Consider the following 23,942-nt stretch of genomic DNA (forward strand, 5'->3'; position numbering starts at 1 on the left):
TTCCTTCCTAACTGTATCAGGTCCTGGGAGACCCAATATTCTTCAGCTCAGATGTCTGTAAAGCAAGGTCTCTGGCATCTTGGTGATTATGCCTCCAAGAAAAAGGAACAGACATTGCCCCAAACGAAGGTGTTTACACACACACAAACTGTTAAAGAATATTAGTTGTCTTTCTTTAATGCCTGGATCCAAAACTCACAAAACAATACAAAGAATTTTGACTCAGATTTCTGGTGGCATAGAATCTCTCTCTCTCTCTCTCTCTCTCTCTCTCTCTCTCTCTCTCTCTCTCTCTCTCTCTCTCTCACACACACACACACACACACACACACACACACACACACACATACTATTATTAGTTGGGAGAAAAGCAGTCAGAGAACTTTAGAGGGCTGTATTGACTGTCGAACACAAAGAGGCCTCGGAAACCTTGAACCAGCCTCCGCTGGCTGGTGATCAGCGCACTCAGACAGCAGGGATCGTTGGGTCCACTCCCCAGGGAGGGGCCTAGGGCGCCCCCAGGGACCGGGCGTCGGGACCAGGACGGAGTGGCGGGTAACAGGGGTGGTGCGAGCTGCGGGTGGCCGCTGCGCTCTGAATCCCTCGCCCTCGGGTGCTCCGGGCGGCGGGACGCAGTGCCTGGGAGGAGCGCGAACGCCTCCCAGCCGCTCCAGCAGGGGGCGCGGAGGCCGCCCCTTCCCACCTGGGGCCGCCCGTCTCCACCTGGGGCGGGAGTGGAGGCGGGGACGCGATCCGCTCGCCGGGAGGACCAGACCGAGCCGCGGGCCGCCGCGCGGCAGGACGGACCTGGACCCGAGACGCGGGCGTCGCAGCCCGGCCCGGGCGTCCCCGGCAGGTGGCCCCGGACCGGCCACCCCAGCCGCGCTGCGCTCCCGGCCACGCGTTGGACCCGCGCCCGCCTAGTTGCGAGCGCGGAGCTCTCCCCGGGCGCCGGGCAGAGCGGCCCGCGTCTGGCTCGGCTGGTCGGGGCATGGCCGGACCCGGGGCGTCGCGCCATCTCTTGGGGTGCCTGCTGCTCGGCGGCGGTCTCCTCGCTGGAGCCCAGGTAAGAGCCAGGGACCCGCAGCACCTGCTTCCCTGAGCCTCCGGGTGGACTCGGGGAGACCCAGAGCGAGACTCAAGGGGCTCACGCTCACACACACACACACACACACACACACACACACGCACACACACTCATGCCCATGCACACGCACATGCGTTCAGTGGAGCTGCGAAGATACATGCTTTAGGTGAGTGACGTCCTGGGGCCCTGGGGCGGGCGCAGCCAGACCTGCATCATCTGGGCGTCTGCGAAGTAGGGGGGTGTAAGGAACAATGGGGTCCTGGGTCAGGAGGGCGAGCCCGGGAGTGAAGGAACTTTCCTTACGCGTAGTCTCCTCCGTCCGGGTGAATGAATCCAAATTATTTTTTGTCTGCTGGCCATTTGCTGTCACCTTTGAGAACTTAAACTTCTATGATCGATTGTGAGCAGTCTGAAAAGATGACTGCTCTCCAGGATACAGAATCACGTATTATCAAAGCAAGGAGACGAGATAGGAAAAAAAAATTCGTGTTAAGTCAAGCTCAGTGGTTAATGTTAAGAAATAAGTGGTAGTTGTCATTTCGTACTGCAAATATCGTTTGGAGATTTTCTGGGTTGTCTTTCAGAACAGTGCAGCCTCTCAAATGTGGAGCGCACGTTTCAGCCGCACAGTCTTCTTGTGCCAAATAAAATGTAGCGTTTACGCTCAGCTCTTCAGATGAGCTAGGAAGAAATGTACAGGTGCACATGGGTAGGAAGAAATGAGCTGGAAAGAAATGCGCGTGTAAAAAGCAGTTTGAGAGTCCTGTGAATTTAAACTCAATCAACGTTATTTCTCCCTTCCGTTCGGTAGGGGGCGCATCTTGACCATCAAATGAAACCACAAGTTTTTGGGGTTTTCCCCTTCCTCTTAAATTCTTTCACTGTGAGAGAATTAGGCGTTGATTTATTACTGATAATACATAAACTTAATACTAGGGTATTGGCTTTCAGATGACCAATTTAAATATCAATTATTCTAAAAGTGCAATTTTTTTTTTGTTTTTTTGTACATAACCACATAAATTAAAGGACGCACGTTGGTGCCTGCTAAATACTGGGCCTTACGTAACCTAACCAGGATGTTTCCGTAAACTTGTTCTCTTTTAAAAAAAATCAAACAATATGTGTGTTACATATTTACAATAAGATTAGCAATGTATGCTTAAGAGTAGGGCTTGCTTAAACTTGAAAATTTTCACCAACAGTAGTAATATGACTGAGAGGGAAAAAACCCTACGAATTTGGTGACACAGAACTCTGGTGATCTGTAATGTATTTCCTGCATTTCTATCTCGTAAGCTATTTGAATAATATGCTTAAAAACACTGTTTCCTCATATAAGGGGCAAGTGAATTCTACCCATTGATTTTGCTTAGTGTTCTAGATTACCTTTTCTAAGAAAATGGGAAGATATTGATTAGTACAACAACAAAAAATCACTAAGGGATTATGGACAGAATATTTCCTTTACTTTCAGATTTCAAGGAAACAATCAGGACATTAAACATTCTGTTCTATAACTAAAACCATAGTTTCTCAACTTTGGCACTATTGACATTTTGGGCCATATAATCCTTTGTTTCGGGGTTATCTTATACATTGTGGGTTAATGAGCAGCATCCCTTTCCACTAGATTCCAGTAGCATCCTCTGTCCCTGCCCCCTTGTGACACAAAAAGAGTCTTTAGATATTGTCAAACGTTCCTTTGTAGGCAAAATTGCCCCTGGTTGAGACCCATTGCTTTAAACTGACTTCCATTTATGTTTATAGTTTAGGAATTGTATGAAATGACAGTTTGTGATAATGTATTGCGTTTTTAGCACTTTAAACAAAATCTGAAAGTTAAAGTGATTTACATTGACACCTTTTCTGATCTTCAGTTTCTTCTTCTTCCTTCCCAACTAATACATATATTTTACAAAATTTTATTTTTATTGATTTTTTACAGAGAGGAAGGGAGAGGAATAGAGAGTTGGAAACACAGATGAGAGAGAAAGATCAATCAGCTGCCTCCTGTACACCTCCTACTGGGGATGTGCCCACAACCAAGATATATGCCCTTGGCCAGAATCGAACCTGGGACCTTTCAGTCCGCAGACCCATGCTCTCTCCACTGAGCCAAACCGAAAATTTTAACAGACTGATAGACAAAGAGAACTCATCTAAGCAGAATTAGCTTGTGTAGAATAATTCTTTAATATTCAATAGACATTGAATCACATTACAAAATAGATAACATAGAATAAAAAATCTCTGTGGTTTTTGGTTGGCAAAGGTGCTGCCTTTGCCCGCCAGCATGACTCAGTGGTTGAGCATTGGGCTATGAACCAGGAGGTCATGGTTCGATTCCTGGTCAGGGCACATGCCCAGGTTTCGGGCTCAGTCCTCAGTGGGAGGTATGCAGGAGGCAGCTGATAAATGAGTCTCCTTCATCATTGATGTTTCTCTCTCTCCCTCTCCCTTCCTCTCTTAAATCAATAAAAAAAATATTTTTTTACAAAAGATGCCGCCCTTGACTCAGTGCACAGTTCAAAACTAATTCATTCATGCATTAGGTGTCATTGCAGAGCCCAGCAATATATTTCTTAAAGTCAGGTTATCATATGGTGTGAGGACCACTGTATGAATATGTGAGGTATTTTCTTTACTGTGTCAGTGGGTCCTCCTGGAAAGAGACCAAACCTGGTATTGGTTTTTTGGGAGAGGTTAATGCCTTTGAAAGATAAAAGGGTGAGGAGGCAGGATTGGATAGGGACAGCCTCAGACCAGGATGCAAAAAATCTAACAAGGTCTTGGCCAATCTCATGGAGAGCTGTGGGACAAAGGATGCCATCAGAGGAGTCCCAGGTGGTGACAAAGTGGCCGGGTCCCAGCACTCCCATTGTGCCCCATCATTGCCTGGGGTTGTGTAGAAGATCACAGACTTAGTTGCAGGGCTGAGACAGATGCTTGAAAGCAGTGCAGCTGGAGGCTGGCAGCCAACTGCCCTCCGTAGAGATAAATGGCTGGGTCTTTATTGCAGGGCTGTCTCAGTGGCGCGCCTCCATGGCTGCCTCCCTTACATAACTATCAAGGAACAACACTGGCTTTGCTGGCCTGAGCCCACATGACTTAGTCACCTTCTCCAGGCCCCATGTGGCTCTCAGGCAGTGTGTGTGTGTTTGGGGGAGTGGGAGGGGGGGGGGGAAGTGAGTACAAATCCATCAGCACAACTAAAAAAAATTCCCAGAAGCCAATGACATACTGAGTGCAAGTGCATAAGTTCCGTAGAGTCCCAGGTGTGAACAGAAGCCAGTGGTGTTTTTTTTTTTCTTTCTTCAAGTTACCGCTTGTTTTTGCCTGAGTGGAATCCCAGCAGTGCCATGGGCATTCTTGTGCGGGGGGAGCACTAGCCTGGGAACCCAGAAAGCTGATTTCAAATTCTTCTTCTGCTAACATGCAACCTCCCTGGGCATTAAACTTGATCTCTCTACTGCTCACTGAGGAGGATAAGCCCTAGTTTCTCAATTCATTGTGAAGAAAAATAGAGCATTTTCAACTAACATGCTTACTAGTATATTCTATTTAATTTCCTGTCTTGAGCTTCCATTGGTTTTGTCGTCTACTAGAAGTCATCTCCTTTCTTTCCTTTCTGCTTAGTTTTAATTCTTTCTCTGAGTTATTCTTTAAATCTGTTAATGGCAATGTGACTTTAGGCAGTTTATTTCACCTCTTTGAGTCTCCATTTCCTCCATTCTAAACTAGGGACAAGAATGCCATTTATCTCATAGAATGTGAGAGAGTATTGAATTTAAAAACACTATAAAAACAAACTGTAGCCCAGCTGGTGTGGCTCAGTGGTTGAGTGTCAACCCATGAAGCAATAAAAATATATTGGCCAGATATTTCTGTGACAAAATTGGAACAGACTTATATGTATAATGAAAGTTCCTGAAGGCAGACTTCTGCGTCTTCTTTATGAAACCGTTTACATCAGATTGCAAACTGCCTGAAATTTCCTAAATGAGAATAATTTATACTCCTTGTCACTTTCCTACTTATATAATCAGGCCAGCTCTGTGTTCTATGAGGAAAAGTTTTTCAGTTGTTTGGTAAAGACATTTTTGAGAGTCAGTCTGTGTTTAACAATGCATTTAAACCAAGACTGTGGGCATGAGGCGTCTAAGCTTGCACATTCTGCCCACACCCAGGAGAATCTGCCTTCAGAAAGGCACTCATGCCTGTAATAAGTACCGAGGCTCAGCTTCTCCTCTCAGCGTGTAGTGTGGCATCTTACTTTCTAGATGACTGAAGTCTGGAAGAAGCTTCTGGTAGTCATGTCAGCAACACTTCTGAGGTCAGACGAGATTGGGCGCGTTCCATGTGGTATGGCCGTAGACACGTTTGAGCAAAACTTAAGCACAGACCCGGCCAGTGCGGCTCAGTTGGTTGTGGGTTTGATTCCTGTTCAGGGCACATGCCTAGGTTGGGGGTTCGATGCCCAGTCGGGGCACATACAGAAGGCAACCAATAAATATTCTCTCTCACATTGAAGTTTTAAGAATAAACAAAAAACCCCACAAAAAATGTAAGCACTATTTTCATGTTGATTAATTGAACTTAGAGATATCTTAGAGACATCTAAGAAACCTCGAGTAAACCCATGGGGCTTTCTTGTAGCCTCAAAAATGCCTTTTGAAATCAATCCGGAAGATACAGCAGATGGGTAACATATCAGTAATGGCATTTTGTTTGTGAGTCTATTGCATTTTCTTGTATCACTCAATGTAAATGTGTACTAAGTACCCAAGAGCCATAGTGTACCTCCTGACCTCCCCCAGGGCCAGATCCAGGACTTGGATTCTTTTTGTATGTATCTTCTGCCATCGTGTCTGTGCATAGTATCTTCCCCATGGCTGGTCTCCAAATACTTGTAGAATAAATATGCTCAACAGTCCTTGTTGCTAAACCAGCACAAACAGTGTACAATAAGCCGAAAGAAGTCTTTTCTGTGAGCATGAGGAGGTATCCCTCAATTAAAATTCTTCCTCCCCAGGTCTCTTCCTTTTCAGTTCAGTAAGACTGCATGGCCAAAACCGGTTTGGCTCAGTGGATAGAGCGTCGGCCTGAGGACTGAAGGGTCCCGGGTTCGATTCCGGTCAAGGGCATGTACCTGGGTTGTGGGCACATCCCCAGTAGGAGATGTGCAGGAGGCAGCTGATCGATGTTTCTCTCTTATCGATGTTTCTAACTCTCTATCTCTCTCCCTTCCTCTCTGTAAAAAATCAATAAAATATATTAAAAAAAAAAGACTGCATGATGCTCATTGTGTGGCTCTTAAAGGGATTAAGACACGGCCCCGTCTTCCAAGAAGCGTTCACTAGGGAGACAGGTTGCCAATAATGCAGAGATGGGTTCCTTGCCTCTGATCTTGACTTTCATCTCCCCTCCTGCAGTATCTGTTCGTTGTCCTTATTTCTGTATCCAGTCTGCCTTTTGCTTCCCTGTAATGTGCAGTGTAGATGGCAGACCCTCACTTGGGATGGGAAAGGCCTGCGGATCTCTGCCCTAGGTTTCTCGTGTTCAGCACTTTCTTTCTTTTTGCCTCAGTAAATTTATTCTGGTCAAATACATTTAGAAGGTGGTAAAAGTATGGACTTGGTGATACCAGCAGTGGTAATAGTTACCGTTTATACAGTGTTCACTCTAATGGCACTTAGTTAGGCACTCTTTATGGGTTATTTTCTTTAATCCTCACAACCACCTTATGAAGAAGGCAATGAGCATATTTATGGCTCTCCAACATCCTATTCTAGTCATCACTATTTGTGTGGCAAAGACAAGTAAGTGGTAGTATAAGGATACACCGAAAAAAAAAAACCCTGCAAAACTGCAAATCTCTGCTCTCATGAATTTTACATTCTTTCGTTCTCCTGAAGCCCACTCTGCCTGTGGATTCACATACATGTGCAAGAAATTTGACCTTGTTTCTTCTCAGTGGAGGTGGAAGCTTAGGTGCCCCAGCCAGCTACTGTTGACACCCAAGGGGCAGAGCTCCTCATTACTGATGGGTGGGGGTGTGAGTTCTGCTTTCACGAGGTCTCACCTTCACCACAAAGGGGCGGGGGGCATTGCTGCTGGATTGACTCCCCTCTAGGTCTTCTCCGACACTGCCCCAGCGGGGAGATGGAGGGACACCTTGAGACTGCCAGGTTGAGGTGGAAGTCTGCCGGGGTCCAACCCCAGCAGGTCCAGGGGTTCCCAAAGACGTAGACGGAGTCGGCGAAGAAGGAAGGACACAGAGACAGTGTTCAGTTGATCAGCAGCCTAGCCAGGATCTCCAGATCAGTATCTCCAGCCAAGTTCTGGTCTGGATCTCCAGAGAGGTTCTGCTTAGGATCTCCAGCCAGGTTCTGTGTCCATGTTCCCTTGCTAGGTTCTCCAGCCAGGTTCTGTAGACATGTTCCCTCACTAGGTTCTCCAGCCAGGTTCAGTCACCAGGTTCTAGTCAGGTTCTCTTGCCAATTTCTGTAGTCAGGTTCAGTCCAAGATCTTTTGCCATGTTCTCTCGCTAGGTTCTGTCTCTAGGTTCTGAGGCCAGTTTCTGTCCAGGATCTTTTGCCATGTTCTCTCCAGCGAAGTTCTTCTGTCTCTAGAGAACGTTCTGTGTAGGTTCTGTGCCTCCTGGTTCTGTCTTCTAAGTTCTGTGTTATAAGTTCTGTATTCTAAGTTCTGTGTTCTAAGTTCTGCATTCTAAGTTCTGCGTTCTAAGTTCTGTGTTCTAAGTTCTGTATTCTAAGTTCTGTCTTGTTGTCTTCTTACATCTGTATTTATACCAGTTGATTCCAATCCTATCAATCTCTATTTCAAAGGTTAGGGCGTTTCTTATCTCCATTCCAGGGAGTAAAGATTATGTAGCTTAAGCATGATTGTTCGTAGTTAAAGTGATTAATTACCCACCTGGCACTTAGTTAAGAGGTTTTATTCCCTCCCTAACTTCAGGGGAAAATCCCTACCTGGGGAAACAACCTTTCTCAGAGACCTTGGTTAAAACACATAGTGCCAAGAAGGTGAGCAAACATATTAAAAAGAGTATGCCATATATGCCAGGTCCCTTGAAACAGCAAGCATGGACCGGCTCCCGGCAAATTCCCCCTTTTTTATTTTTTAAAAGCAGGCATTAAAAAGAAAAACCTGAAATGCTCTCTTGTATCCATTTTAAGAGTAGGATTGGCGCTTTCCGCTATTACCTGAGGCCTGATCTATCACCCCAGGGAGAGCTTGCCAATCCTGCACTTTCCCGGGGTGGAAAGGCTGCAGTGGGGTTAAGGATAAGGCTCCTTGGGCCTACCTTCTCCCATGCCATTACATTTACCTTTCCTTCCTCAGAAAAGCATGGACATACTTCTTGTATAAAACGTTCTGACTGGGAGTAACCTTAATTCCTCTGCTAGCAAGCATATGTGTTAAAAGATCAATACAGAGTCTTATTTCTTTAGACTCAGTATGGCACATCTTCTTAATCTAAAGATCAATACAGAGTCTTTTTTCTTCGGACTCAGTATGGCACATCTTCTCAATCTAAGAATCAATACAGAGTCTTCTTTCTTTGGACTCAGTATGGCACATCTTCTCAATCTAAGTTCTGTACTATCCACCTTCTTACCCTACTTATCCTCTATAGGGGGGTCTGCAGTACCCTGGTGGAGTCCTATCCGTCCCGAGTGTGGGGTTCTCAATGGGGGGGGGGGGGGCTTACCTATGGGAATCCTGTTCCAGGAGTTCCCAAAGGTGTGGACGGAGTCGGCGAAGACTATCCACCCTCTTCCTACGGTGGAGTCCTATCCATCCTGAGAGTGGGGCTTACCTAGGGGTCCCTGTTCGGGCGCCATATGCTGGGGTCCAACCCCAACAGGTCCAGGGGTCCCCAAAGGTGTAGACGGAGTCGGCGAAGAAGGAATGACACGGAGACAGCGTTCAGTTGATCAGCAGCCTAGCCAGGATCTCCAGCCAAGTTCTGGTCTGGATCTCCAGGAAAGTTCTGGTTCAGGATCTCCAGCCAGGTTCTGTGTCCATGTTCTCTTGCTAGGTTCTCCAGGTTCTCCAGCCAGGTTCTGTCCAGGTTCTCCAGCCAGGTTCAGTCACCAGGTTCTAGTCAGGTTCTCTAGCCAATTTCTGTAGTCAGGTTCAGTCCAGGATCTTTTGCCATGTTCTCTCCAGCGAAGTTCTTCTGTCTGTAGGTTCTGTGTAGGTTCTGTCTTCTTAGTTCTGTGTTCTAAGCTCTGTATTCTAAGTTCTGTCTTGTTGTCTTCTTACATCTGTATTTATACCAGTTGATTCCAATCCTATCAATCTCTATTTCAAAGGTTAGGGCGTTTCTTATCTCCATTCCAGGGAGTAAAGATTATGTAGCTTAAGCATGATTGTTCGTAGTTAAAGTGATTAATTACCCACCTGGCACTTAGTTAAGAGGTTTTATTCCCTCCCTAACTTCAGGGGAAAATCCCTACCTGGGGAAACAACCTTTCTCAGAGACCTTGGTTAAAACACATAGTGCCAAGAAGGTGAGCAAACATATTAAAAAGAGTATGCCATATATGCCAGGTCCCTTGAAACAGCAAGCATGGACCGGCTCCCGGCAGAAGTCCAGGATCCCAGCCTTGTCTCCACTGCCGCCTGAGGTGGAGGGACCGTGAGTAGCCTTGTTACAGACCCGTGTAGGTGGAAGTCCCAGCTCTCTACTTTGCTATGAAACCACTGTGGGGAGGATGCAGGGGCACCTTCTTATAGCATCTCCTTAAACCTTTGTCTAGTTAGCCTTTGCTGGTATGGATTGGGGTTGGACTGTGGCTTTCTTCTGTGGTGTTGGTCTGAGCTATTATTTAAAAGTTTTCTGTCTTGTCATGCTGCCTCTTTCCTTTCTTTGCTATAGAGAGCAGAGGTTTTATGAGACTTTTTTTTGGTCAGCGCCTGTTGGTGTTTTAGAGTTGCCAGTTTCTACAAATCCAAGTCAGGAACACATGAGACAAAAAGAAAACTCAAAGAATTTTCCACTGTATTGTTCTTCAGGATCTGAGGTTCTTACTTGGTCTGTTTTCTGCTCTCCACTTTTGGAATCATCTTATGTTCATTTTATATATAACTAGAGGCCTGATGCATGAAACTCGTGCACCGGGGGGGGGGTGGGATGGGGTCCCTCAGCCCGGCCTGCACCCTCTCATAGTCAGGAGCCCTCGGGGGACGTCCGACTGATGGCTTAGGTCAGCTCCCCGCGGGCCTAAGCCATTAGTCGGACATCCTTAGCGCTGTAGCGGAGGTGGGAGAGACTCCTGCCACTGCCACTGCGCTCACCAGCTGTGAACCTGGCTCAGGGCTTCTGGCTGAGCAGCGCTCCCCCTGTGGGAGCACACTGACCACCAGGGAGCAGCTCCTGCATTGAACATCTACCCCCTGGTGGTCAGTGTGCATCATAGCGACCAGTCATTCCACTGTTCGGTCAGTTTACATATTAGCCTTTTATTATATAGGATGTCCAGAGTTTTTAGTTGTTCTTACTGGGAGGAACAGAGGAAATATGCCTACTCCATTACAACAGAAGTTGAAGTTCCAGAATGCTTCTTTTTAAATATATCTAATTTATGAATTAATGTTGACTTTAAAACAGAATAAACATGAATATTGTAATTATGAGGATTCATATACTCTGACATTAACAATTAATATCTATAATGACAACTTTAGGTACTTTCAGTAGGATACACATGATCAAATTAGGGCTCCTTTTAGCTATCAAGTATGTGGTAGATTGAAATTCAACATTTTATTTCAAATTGTAAATGATTGCTTGCCCAGGAAAAATTACTAACATCTATTTTTCTAAAAGTACCATTTTGTTTTGAATGCAATTGTTGCTTTTAGTAACATTGAATATAAAACACTGAGTCTGAAAAATGTTCTTCTGTTTTAAATAAACTATGATTTTAATGCCTATGGTGATGAGCACTTGTATCTGTAACAAAGGAGGAAGAAAAAGCATTATAAAAGATGTTAAGCATTTTCTTAACTCTCACTTGAAATGACTAAAGATCAGTTTAACAGACTGTGAATTAGTGCATCCTGTCCTGACCGGTGTGGTTCAGTTGGTTGATGTCAGACTATGTACCAAAAGGCCTTGGGTTCCTTGTGCAGTCAGGGCACATGCCCAGGTTTCAGGTCTGATCCCCAGTAGGGGTGCATGTGGGAGGCAACTGATTGATGTTTCTCTCTCACATCGATGTTTCTCTCTCTCTCTCTCTCTCTCTCCCCCTTCCTTTCTCTCTCTAAATATATATACATATATATTAGAGGCCTGGTGCACAAATTTGTGCACCAGTGGGGTTTCTTGGCTTGGCTTACGGGATCGGGCCGAAACTGGCTCTCCAACATCCCCTGAGGGGTTCTGGATTGTGAGAGGGCACAGGCCAGGCCGGGGGACCCCACCAGTGCACAATTGGGGCTGGGGAGGGACACAGGAGGTTGGCCAGCTGGGGAGGAACTGTGGGAGGGCTCCAGGGTGTGTCCAGCCATCTTGCTCAGTCCTGATCGGCCGGACCTCGGCAGCAAGCTAACCTACGAATCAGAGAGTCTGCCCCCTGGTGGTCAGTGCATGTCATAGTGAGCAGTTGAGTGGCCTTAGCATATTGTGCTTTGATTTGTTGAATGGCCAACCGGACGACCGGACACTTAGCATATTAGGCTTTTATTATATAGGATACTAACCAAATTTGTGCCTAGATTAAACTGGCCACATTTTTAGAATAAAATATCTTGAGAAGCCAAAACCGGTTTGGCTCAGTGGATAGAGCATTGGCCTGCGGACTGAAAGGTCCTAGGTTCAATTCCGGTCAAGGGCATGTACCTGGGTTGCGGGCACATCCCCAGTAGGAGATGTGCAGGAGGCAGCTGATCGATGTTTCTCTCTCATCGATGTTTCTAACTCTCTATCTCTCTCCCTTCCTCTCTGTAAAAAATCAATAAAAATATATTTTAAAAAAATAATAAAATAAAATAAAATATCTTGAGAAGCTGTGGTTTACATAATGCTTATGTTCTTGAAAAGGCTATCTCAGTAAAAGGGCCACATATGCATAGAAGAAAACAAAAATGTATTTGTTCAAGTAAAAAAGGTAAAAAGAGTGATTTGAAATGTTCTGTTTGATATTTAAATCAAATTTCTCTGAATCAAATTTATAGCCCTGAAACTTGCTTGCAGCTTGCCCCATATTTTCTAGGATTTAAGTCAAAGAAAATAACTATTCAACTGAAAATACAGCCAGAAAGAAACAACACCCAAACAACTTGAATGTTGCCTGACTTTCTGGAAAATGAAAGGAGAAGAAGTCAATTTTTCATCCCTGCTTACTCGGATGACTCACCTGTTTTCATTTCATTCTCCTTTGATGATATGTGAGACTTTATGGCTCACTTTTAGTGTGGCTACTTCTAACTCCGAATCTGTACTGCGTTAACCTTATAGTTAAATTCTGTTGTGTATGCCCCCCCCACAATTAGTTTTTTATTATTCTCTTTTTTCATGAAAACAAATTATTAAAATAAATGTGGGCATTGAACTATGAATAATATCCAACAATCTCCAAAACTATATTCATCTGATTATTTATTGAGATACCCTTTATATTATAAACTAGTGGCCCGGTGCACGAAATTCGTTCATGGGGGTGGTGTCCCTCAGCCCGGCTTGCACCCTCTGCAGCCTGGGACCCCTCAGGGGATATCTGACTGCCGGTTTATCCCTGTGGGATTGGGCCTAAACTGGCAGTCGGACATCCTTCTTGCAAGCCAGGACCGCTGGCTTCTAACTGCTCACCTGCCTGCCTGCTTGATCATCCCTAACCAATCTGCCTGCCGGCCTGCCTGCCGGCCTGCTTGCCCCCAACTGCCCCCCCATTGGCCTTCTCGCCCCCAACTTCCCCCGCTCGCTGACCTGCTCACCCCCAACTGCCTCCTCCCCGCCAGCCTGATTGTCCCCAACTGCCTCCCATGGTGGCCTGCTTACCCTCACTGGTCCCCCCTGCTGGCCTCCTTGCCCCCAACTGCCTGCCCCCCCGCCAGCCTGATCACCCCCAACGGCCCTCCCCTCCTGGCCTGATCGCCCCTAACTGCCTCTGCCGTGGCCCCGCCACTATGGCTTTGTCAGGAAGGACATCCGGAAGGTCTCCCGGTCTAATTAGCATATTACCCTTTTATTAGTATAGATATATTAGAAAATAATAAACTCATAATTTTCAGGAATAATACACATTTTTTCACTAAAATTAGTTCTTATGATTGATATCCTTCATTTCAGTTTAACCTGCCAGTCTATCATTTTGTGTCATTTAAGACCATAATTATTAATAATCTCTAATTGTACTTCCTATGGCTAATAATATAAACATCTTTCAATTTTTAATGTTCAGTGCATAATATAAATAAAATATAAAAAGACTTGTTTTTCCACTTTCCTTAAATAAGCATTCTAGAGAATAAGTGTATTTGCAGACTGAAATGAAAGATTTTAGATTTACAAAGGGTTGTGTTATAGGGAGTTTGCCACTTAGATAAACTGGTAAGTTTCATCATCTCATTTGATTTAAGAATCTCTAAGTCCCTAACTGAAAACTGAACTGCAAAGCTCTGGACCACATTATTGTTAATAAACCTACAGAACACATAGTGCTCAGCATTCTTTTTCTAGAAAATAGGCGATCACTCCCAGAAAACTGTGGTTGCTTAAAATATATTTACAAATTTTTGATACCTCCCTTAAAGAGGTAGAGATTAACTTCTCTCTCCTTGAGTGAGAGTTGGTGACTTGGTTTTAACCAACAGAACATGATGGGACTGATCATGAGTGACACCTGAGACTAGATCATAGAAGGCATTGTGGTTTCCCCCTTGCTTTCTTTCTGGAATCACTCACTCTTTGGGAAGCCAGTTGATATGCTGTGAAGACACTCAAGCACCTGTATGGAGAGAGCCCTCTGGTGAGGAGCTGAGGAGTCCTCCCATCAGCCGAGGAGAAACTGAGGCCCCTGCCAATACCATGTGAGTGGGCCATCTTGGAGGTGGATCCTCTAGTCCCAGTGAAATCTTCAGGTGACAGCATCTGTGGCTGATGTCTTCACTGCAATCTCATAAGAGGCTCTGTTCTGAACCAGTGATTTCCCAGTACTTTTTCAGTAGACTAAATTTAGTCTTCTAGTCTAGTCCATTGTCTTTCCTATTTTTTTATTGATTTCAGAGAGGAAAGGATAGGGGGAGAGAGAGAGAAACATCATTGATGAGAGAGAATCATTGATCGGCTGCCTCCTACACTGGGGATCTAGCCCGCAACCTAGGCATGTGCCCTGACTGGGAATCAAACCCTGACCTGGTTCATAGGTCGATGCTCAACTACTGAGCCATGCCGGTTGAACCCATTGTCTTTCTGTGTGCCATAACTGACACATTGCAGGAGAATTAATAAAATACTCTACGAAATTTACCATCTGTTTATTATTTTTTCTAATTATATTATACACATTACCTAGCTATATTAAAAAGTTCTAGTATGGGATTTTTTCTTTAGGCAAATCAGGTAAAAGTAAGATTATCCTAAAATCTTATACATTGATGGATATTGGATTTTGATTCAGATGAAGGACTATTTCAAATAGCTTGATACCAAACCTTTACTTTTCAGTTATATTAGAAGGTAAAATAGTGCAAGTTTGTACCATGGCTTAAAAAAAGATTATGAGAATGTTTTTCACTGTTTATGTTTTGTTCATTTCTGCAGCTGGATTCTGGTGGCACCATTACTACAGAAGAGCAGATTGTTCTTGTGCTGAAAGCTAAAGTAGAGTGTGAACTCAACATCACAGCTCAGCTCCAGGAAGGAGGTAACGATGCTAAGAAAACTGTGTCGTCCTCATGCCCCTACCCCAGTCCTCACCAAGATTGTAAATTCCCCTTATTTAATATTAGGAGACCCTCATTAGTCATTCTGTTCCCATGTGGAGGGTTGTGTAGCAGAATAAGGCTCTTTTCATCTCTTTAACTCACTAGGTTTTCCCTCCCTGTGGGAGGAGTAACTGATATGTGAGTTTGGGAATATCGACTGCCTATCAGCCTGTTCCTCTGGCCTCACTAGGATCTGTCTGCCTAGAGCATGCATGGTGGTTTATCTGTGATCATACAGTAAGCTTCAAGGAGTAGGGTCTGTCCTTGTGGGTATTACCTGCAGTTTTTGGTAGTATGCAAAATCCAGAGGAGCCAGTAAGCAAGCCCATTTACATGTACCTAGGCCATGTTCTCCAAAAAGCCTTTTTCATAATAAAGTGATTGTTTGATCTCCATTTGCCTGACTCCTTATGTAGCTTCTCAAATACAGGTAGTTCCGAATTCAACTGGGAAGGGGACTACTATTTACTGAGCTCCCTGAACTCCCAACAATCTGAACACAGCAGATAATGTCCTTAAAGCTATGCCCCCTAAAAAACATGTGGTTTGATATCTGCTTCATTCTAGTCTCCAAATAATAAAAAAGTTTTGTGATTGATTTTTCAGTTGGTTATTATCAAAGAACGTGGTCTGCACGATACTGATTTTTAGAAATGTGTTGCAACTTGATGGCTGATAATGTGGTCAGTTTTGATAAATGTTCCGTGTGGTCTTCAGAGGCATGTGATTCTCCATATGAGCACATTGTTTCACAGTGTCCACTAGGTTATCGGTTGTATTGTTCATGTATTCTGTGTCCATGATTTTTCATCTGCTTGACCTATTCTTGTCTGAGGTTTATATATTAAAATCTCTTACTATGATGGGGAATTTTTTGCTTCATCTATTTTGAAAATGTTATTCAGTATATACAAGTTAAGAAATATTATATTTCCTGGTAAGTAAAACCTTTTATCAGTAGGAAGCAGCCCTCTTTACTGCTAGTGTACTTTTGCTTTAAATATCAAATAATATATAATATAGTCCTGGCCAGTGTGGCTCATTTGGTTGGAGTGTCCTCCCATAAACCAAAGGGTTGTGGGTTCAATTCCTGGTCAGGGCACATACCCAGGTTGCGGGTTCAATCTTGGTTGGGGCGCATACAGGAGGCAACCGTCCATGTTTCTCACATCAATGTTTCTCTCTCTCTCTCTCAAATCAATAAACATATCTTTGTTGAGGATTAAAAAATGTATAATATGAAATCATTATATTAAAAGTAACAATACTTAATAAAGAACATTTGTTTCTTTCTCTCTTGGTAGGTATTTGCCTGGCATGTCTTTTTCCATCCTTTATAAATGTCTTTGATTATAAAATACACATAACATTAAATTTACCATCTGAAACATTTTTAAGTACACAGTTCAGTTGTATTAAGCACATTCACACAGTTGTACAACAAATCATCTTGCAAAAATTGGTACTTTATGTCCATTAAACAACTCCCTCTCTTTTCACATTCTTTTGTTAAACTTTTCTGTGTGCTTATGTTTGGTGGTATCTTTTATAAACAAGACACACGTGGACTTTTTTTATGTATTCTGATGATCTTTGTCTATTAATTGAAGTATTTAGTCCAATTACATTGTGATTATTAATATACAATACTTGAATTTAATTATGCTTATTTTTTGTTTTGCTGTTTTAATCTTTATTGTTGAGATTATTACAGATGTCCCCCCCATTATCCCCCCTCCTTTCAGTTCCCACCCCACCCCAGGCCTTCACTATGCTATTGTCTGTGTTCATAGGTAATGCATATCCTATATAATAAAAGCCTAATATTCGAATTGTCCTCTTGACCGGGAGTTCGACCAGAGGGCAGGGCCAACTGGCCAACCACCTGTGACCCCTCTCCCCAGCTTGCCCTGCCCACAATTGGTCCCACCACCTCGATTGGGGGTGGGGTGGGCCGGCCAACTGCCCACGGCCCCTCCTCCCAGCCGGCCAGGCCCAATTGGCCCTGATTGGACTGGGCCCGCCAGACCTCACCCATGCACGAATTCATGCACTGGGCCTCTAGTATGCATATAAGATCTTTGTTTAATCTCTTCCTGCCCCCTACCCACCTTTCCTCTGAGAATAGTCAGTCTGTTCCATTACCATGCCTCTGATTCTATTTTATTCACCAATTTATTCTGTTCATTAGATTTCTTGTTTATTTTGATTTTTAGACTCAATTGTTGATAGGTATGTATTTGTTGTCATTTTGTTGTTCATATTTTTTATCTTTTTCTTTTTCTTCTTCTTCCTCTTAAAGAATACCCTTCAACATTTCACAGAACACTGGCTTGGTGGTGATGAACTCTAGCTTTTTCTTATCTGTGAAGCTCTTTATCTGACCTTCAATTCTGAATGATAGCTTTGCTGGGTAAAGTAATCTTGGTTGTAGGTCCTTGGTATTCATCACTTTGAATATTTCTTGCCACTCCCTTCTGGCCTGCAAAGTTTCTGTTGAGAAATCAGCTGACAGTCATATGGGCATTCCCTTGTAGGTAACTAACTGCTTTTCTCTTGCTGCTTTTAAGATTCTCTCTTTGTCTTTAGCTTTTGGCATTTTAATTATGATGTGTCTTGGTGTGGTCCTCTTTGGGTTCTTCTTGTTTGGGACTCTCTGTGCTTCCTGGACTTGTAAGTCTATTTCTTTTACCAGGTAGGGGAAGTTTTCTGTCGTTATTTCTTCAAATAGGTTTTCAATGTCTTGGCCTTTATCTTCTTCTGGCACCCTTATAATACGAATGTTGGCATGCTTGAAGTTGTCCCAGAGGCTCCTTACACTATCTTCATACTTTTGGATTTTTTTTTCTTTTTGCTGTTCTGGTTGGGTGTTTTTTGCTTCCTCATATTTCAAATTGTTGATTTGATTCTCAGAATCCTTTACTCTGCTGTTGAATCCCTGTATAATATTCTTTATTTCAGTCAGTGTATGCTTAATTTCTGACTGGTCCTTTTTAATTTTTTTTTGGAGGTTTTTAGCAGATTCTTGAGTAACCTTATAACTGTGGTTTTGAACTCTATATCCAATAGTTTGCTTTCTTCCATTTGTGACATGTTTCCTGTGACATGTTTCCTTGTCTCAGCATTTTGGCTGCTTCCCTTTGTTTATTTCTATGTATTGGGTAGAGCTGCTATGTCTCCTTGAGTTGATAGAATGGGCTGTGTAGTGGGTGTTCTATAGGGCCCAGTGGCTCAACCTCCCCAGTCACCTGAGCTGGGCACTCTAGGTGCACCCCTTTGTGGCCTGTGTGTACAGTCTTGTGGTAGTTGAGACTTGATTGCTGTTGGAGGCAGTGGGAGGAATTGACCTCCAGGCCAATTGGCTGTGAGGATCAATTGTGACTACAGTGGGAGAGCTGCTGTGCAAGAAACACCCCTATGGAGCAGGACTTGCTTCAGTGGGGCTTTGGTGCTCACTGAGTCTGCCCCTTGAGTATGTCACTTATGGATTTGTAGAGTTGTAATCTGATATGGTCTGACACTGACCACTGGGTACATTGGCTCTTGGGTCTCCAGGGAAGTGCAAAGTCAGCCACTGACTGGGGCCACCCATCAGGAGCTACAGAGAGATCTGCAGATTCTTCCTCTTTGTATTGGGTTTGGAAGTGCCCAGATGAGGCCCAGCTGTGAAGTAAGGCAGGCTGGGGCTGGTGCTGGGTCTTGGGCCTTTTATTGATAGGCTTGGGGCTCTCTGACCCAGCTGCAGCTTGTTTGAGAGGTTTTATCCTAAGCAAGGACAGGCTCTTTATATGCAAAAGCTGCTGCACACAGGTTGGGTGGGGTTTTAAATTGGATGAGGCAGGGTCTTTGGGAATCACCAGGGTGGAGCAAACAGAAATGGCTGCCAGTCAGCCCTGGGACTGGGGAGGCCCCAGCATAGGAACAGTGATCCCTGCGAGCACCTTTGTCTGGGAGAAAGCTGCCCCTGAGTTCCTGTGCTGATGCCAGACAATCCAGTTCCTCCTTGTATGTGTCTGTGTCCCCCAGAGCCTTGCCCTGGTGCTGGAGCTCAGAGGAAGCAGGACTTGTAAGTTCAGTTCGTGGTGTCAGCCTTTTAAGAGGAACAGCTGGGTCTGCAGCAGCCTTTGTGTCACTGAGCCCCATTCCGCACTGGTTTTTACAGCCTATAGTTATGGGGATTTCTCTTCCCAGCTCTGGGACCCTGGGCTGGGGGTCTGGTGTGGGGCTTGGACCCCTTGCACCTCCAGGCGGCCTGGTGCTTACTGAGTCTGCCCCTTGAGTGTGTCACTTATGGATGTATAGAGTTGTAAACAGATATGGTCTGAGGTGATCTCCCTCCCAGTTAAAAAAGTGGCTCAGGTGGGTGCCGGACCAGCTGGTTCCATGCCTCTGAACTTCCTACCAGTCTGAGTGTGCTTTCTTCTTTACTTCTTTAGTTGTAGGATTTCCATTCAGCCAGCTTTCCAGTGGTTCTGGATGATGGTTGTTCGTATTTTAGTTGTAATTTTGATGTGGTTGTGGGAGGCGGTGAGTACAAGCATTTATCTACCCCACCATCTTCCTTTTTCCCCTGATTATACTTATTTAATTCACCTTATTTGAGCATTTTATTTAACCAGCTTTTCCTCCCTTCCACTCCTCACCTCCACCTTCTTTTGGCTTCTTTTGAATTGATTGAGACTTTTTTCCTTATTTCATCCATCCTTCCTCTACTAGTTTGGAAGATATATATTATATTTAATTATTTTAGTGATTAACCTAGAAAAGCCTCAAATGCAATGCTTGCTGACCCTATGGAATACTTTGTGGCCTCAGATTTATTCTTTTAATTTACAGCCAGCTAAGCTAAGCCATGTTTTAAGAAAGATTGTGTTTATATTAATTCAGCCTTTGTAGGGGTGTTGCACTAGGAAGCAGTTGTTGAATGGCCAGACCAATAATGTCAAAAAGGAGACTCACTCATCCTTCCTTGGAAGAACACTGAAGGAGCAACAACCGGGAAGGAATTTATAAGGAACCTTTGAGGGCTGAATGAACTCTTTGCTCTGAAGTCTCATGAAATTTTAAGCTGGAAGATGTCTCAGTCCAGCATTATCATCGTCAGTGTCCCTTTAACAGTTCGACAAATACGTTATGTGTCCACAGTTCGTTGCTTCTGTACTAAGCACTGAAAAAGTGAATCAGATTCTATCCTTACCCCTGGAGACAATGATACCGTTCAGTATGGTGTTATTAACAACAGAGGCAACAAGATTTGGAATCCCTAGAAAGGCAGCTTAATTCATTGGGGAGGGATTGGAGGAGGCCCCCTGAAGGAAGAGTCATCTTATCTTAAAATGAAAGGAATAGGAATTCGATGTGTAGAGGAGGAAGTAAAAGACATTCCTGGCGGAGGGAAGAGGACAGTTAAAGACAAGCCAGTGTGAATCAGTCACACACTGCAGGAGTTACACATAAAAAGAGTAAGTGCTCTGGATTTAAACTTCTATAACATCTAAAATTTATGAAGATGTGAAACATATGACATTGCTGCGTACATTTTAGAGGGACAACTAGTTACAAGAACGCAAGAATGCATTTTCAGCTTCAATTTTTATAGATTGCAGGATGGGTATCTTCCTGGTGAAGGGTTGGGCAGTGCAGATTAGTAAGGATGCATGGCTTGTTTAACACAGTAAAGGGACGGGAAGCCATGTGGAATGCTATCAAGATAAAGAAGAGCGTTTAGGGCAGAGTTGATGGGAGAGATGGATTCATTACACTCTGTGTAAATGAGAAAACAAGCAAACAGCAGGGAGTGGTGGAAAGAGGCAGGTAAGCTGTGCATAGAAGCAGGAGCCAGTGGGCTGAGCTCCCGGGTGGCCTGTGATGTTGAAAGCCCAGGCTTTTTATTACGTGGACAAAGTGAGGCTGTTTCCCGGAAAAGGCTCTCTTTGATAAGAACAGCGGAGGGAGCGAGGGAGGACGTTTTATTTCTTTTCATCGCTTCAGCAATTCACAAAGCAAGTCAGATATTTGTTTCTGTGTGATGTGGTGGACCCTAGACATTAATTTCAGGTTTGTGCTGGAATCCGTTGTGTAGAGATCAAACGTTTGTGTGAGGTTCTGTTCTGCTGACTGTTCAAAACCGAACAAACACACTTGACGTCATGAACGTTACTGAGAACGAACATCCTCAGCTAGAGGTAGTGTAATTGATAACTGAAACATTGAGAGCTGTAATGGATAGCACCTGTGGTAACAGACTAATATCCCCCCCCCCCCCCCCCCCCAAAAGATGGCCACTCCCCAGTATCTGGTGTTAGGCCTGTATATGTCATGGCACAGGATAAAGGTGCATCTCGGGTGGAATTAAGGTTTTGGGCCTTAAAATAGGCAGATCATCCTGGGTTGTTTGGATGGGCCCAATGTAGTCACTTTTTTTAAAAAAAATATATTTTATTGATTTTTTACAGAGAGGAAGGGAGAGAGAGAGAGTGTTAGAAACATCGATGAGAGAGAGAAACATCGATCAGCTGCTTCCTGCACATCGCCTACTGGGGATGTGCCCACAACCAAGGTACATGCCCTTGACCGGAATCGAACCTGGGACCTTTCAGTCTGCAGGCTGACGCTCTATCCACTGAGCCAAACCGGCTTCGGCAATGTAGTCACTTTTAAGGAGACCTTAACAGTGGCCGAGGAAGGCAGGAGAGTCACAGAGGAGAGTGGAGGAGAGACCTGAGCTGTGACAAGGACCCAACCTGCTCTGCTCACTTTGAAGATGGAAGAAGGGGATCGTGAGCTAAGAAATGCACGTGGCTGCTAGAAACTGGGAGCAAGGACACGGGGACCTCAGTCCTCCAACGGCAAGGAACTGAATTCTGCCAACAATGGAAGTGAGCAAGGAGACAGATTCTCCCCAGCGCCGCCAGGAAGGAACACGGCCCTGCCCAGACCTTGATGTTGGCCTTGTGAATCTGTACGCAGAGACCCAGCCAAGCCTGCTGGACGTCTGAGTTATAGAAATAGTGAGATCATAAACTTGGTTTATTTGAAAACACTAAATATGTGGTAATGTGTGAAGGTGGCAATAGAAAATGAAAACAGGTCTCGTTAAAATGGTCTGTTTTGGGCATGTCGGGGTCTGACATGGCTGATATGCTCTCTTCTTAGAAGCTCAATGCACCGCTAGTGGACAGGCCCTGCAGAACAGTGTTGACACTGACTGAATGTTTGTTCAACCCCCGTCAAATGCTGGGTGATGAATGCATGAAACAACACAGACAAAATCTCTACCCTTAGGGTCCTTCTACCCTGTGGTTCAAGAAAACAATAACAAAATAACAACATTGGAAGGTGAAAAATACACCAGGAAAGGCGATAAGGAGTTGCTGGGGTCCAGCCCCAACAGGTCCAGGGGTTCCCAAAGGTGGGGACGGAGTCGGCGAAGTATGAAGGACTCAGAGGCAGCGTTCAGTTGATCAGCATGGTTGGGTTCTCTCTTTATTGTTCTATTACATCTATATTTATACTATTTGATCCCATAAGCATGCCTCTATAATTACATCATGGTATGTTTCGGGAAACCTTCTACAGTTCGTAGTTTCATTTCCATAATCCTGTCTCTATCTAGTTCTGTTGATTTTAATCTTGTCTAGGTTAATCTCTGTGTTCCATTACAAGGGCTATTCCAAGGTCACTATTCTATTGCTCTACTGATAAGCTACAAGGAAGTGACTGAAGGAGATTCTCCTACCCAGTAAAGGTTATGTCCTCCCAGCCTCGCTGCGTGCCTTCCCTGGGACTGCCCTGTGTCAGTGGGTCTCCAGGGGTATAGGCTTTGGTGCTTACCCTGGTGGGCAGACCCCTGGTGATGTGGGCCCAACAAGTCCCAAATTTATTGCCAACAGTCTTAGTCCAAGTTCTTCATAAGTAGTACATGGTATTTCTGTAACACTAGGGGGATTTATTGATTTATTCTCTTCCTTAGTCCTGTTAACCCTTAACCTGGGGAAACAACCTTTCTCGGGGAGGTGGTCCTGGTTAAAACACATAGCGCTTAAGAGGGGAGCAAACATATGTCATATATGCCAGGTCCCTTGAAACATAAACTGTGCAGATGTTTCTTCCCTGCAGCGACTGCGTCAAGCAGCAAGGGTGGATTGGCTTCCAGCAAGGAGTGTGTTGGGAAGTAATTTCAAATAGGAAAGTTTACTCCAAAGTTGAAGTTTGGGTAAAAGTCTGCAGGAGGTGAGGGAATAAGCGTTGGGGCTCTCTGGGGGAATTGGGTTGAGTTCCTGGCAGAGAAAGGAGGCCTTTAGCGGGAATTGAGGTCGGGGCCTTCAGACATTGTAAAGACTTGGCTTTTGCTCAGAGTGAGAAGGGAAGCCTTTGGGGCTATTGTGTTAAGAATAAATGAAAGGGCTTATTATTTCACTTAGCATAATGTCCCCTAGATCCATCCATGCTGTTGCAAATGGTAAGATCTCATTCTTTTTTATGGCCAAGTAATATTCCATTGTATATATGTACCACATCTTCTTTATCTAATCGTTGATGGACACTTACGTTGCTTCCATATCTTGTTTACTGTAAATAATGCTGCAATGAACATAGGGTTGCAAGTATCTTTTCGAAATAAGTCAGACAGAAAGACAAGTACCATATGATTTCACTTGTATGTGGAATCTAAAAAACAAACTAAACAGAAATTGACTCAGAAACAGAGAACAGACTGATGGTGGCCAGATATGGGGGGTTGGAGGACTGGGTGAAAAAGGTGAAGGGATTAAGAAGTATAAATTAGCAGTTACAAAATAATCATGGGGTGTAATAGTCAATGATATTGTGATAACTATTTATGGTGCCAGATGGGTACTAGACTTATGGATCACTTTGTAAATTATATAAA

At 44.3% G+C, this 23,942-nt stretch overlaps 1 protein-coding gene across 2 annotated transcripts in view; it reads left to right on the top strand.

The window, feature by feature from the left end:
- The first annotated feature begins 496 nt into the window (after window positions 1-496).
- Window positions 497-23,942, top strand: part of PTH2R (parathyroid hormone 2 receptor) — a 58,689-nt gene continuing 35,243 nt past the window's right edge. For both annotated transcript variants that reach the window (XM_036320587.1, XM_036320588.1), the window contains exons 1-2: window positions 497-1,066; window positions 14,886-14,988. In XM_036320587.1, coding sequence (XP_036176480.1) covers window positions 992-1,066; window positions 14,886-14,988 — 178 coding nt within the window. In that variant the 5' untranslated portion in view covers window positions 497-991. The remainder of the gene's footprint in view (window positions 1,067-14,885; window positions 14,989-23,942) is intronic.

Source organism: Myotis myotis, unplaced genomic scaffold, assembly GCF_014108235.1.
Source record: "Myotis myotis isolate mMyoMyo1 unplaced genomic scaffold, mMyoMyo1.p scaffold_m19_p_8, whole genome shotgun sequence".
Lineage (NCBI taxonomy): Eukaryota > Metazoa > Chordata > Mammalia > Chiroptera > Vespertilionidae > Myotis > Myotis myotis.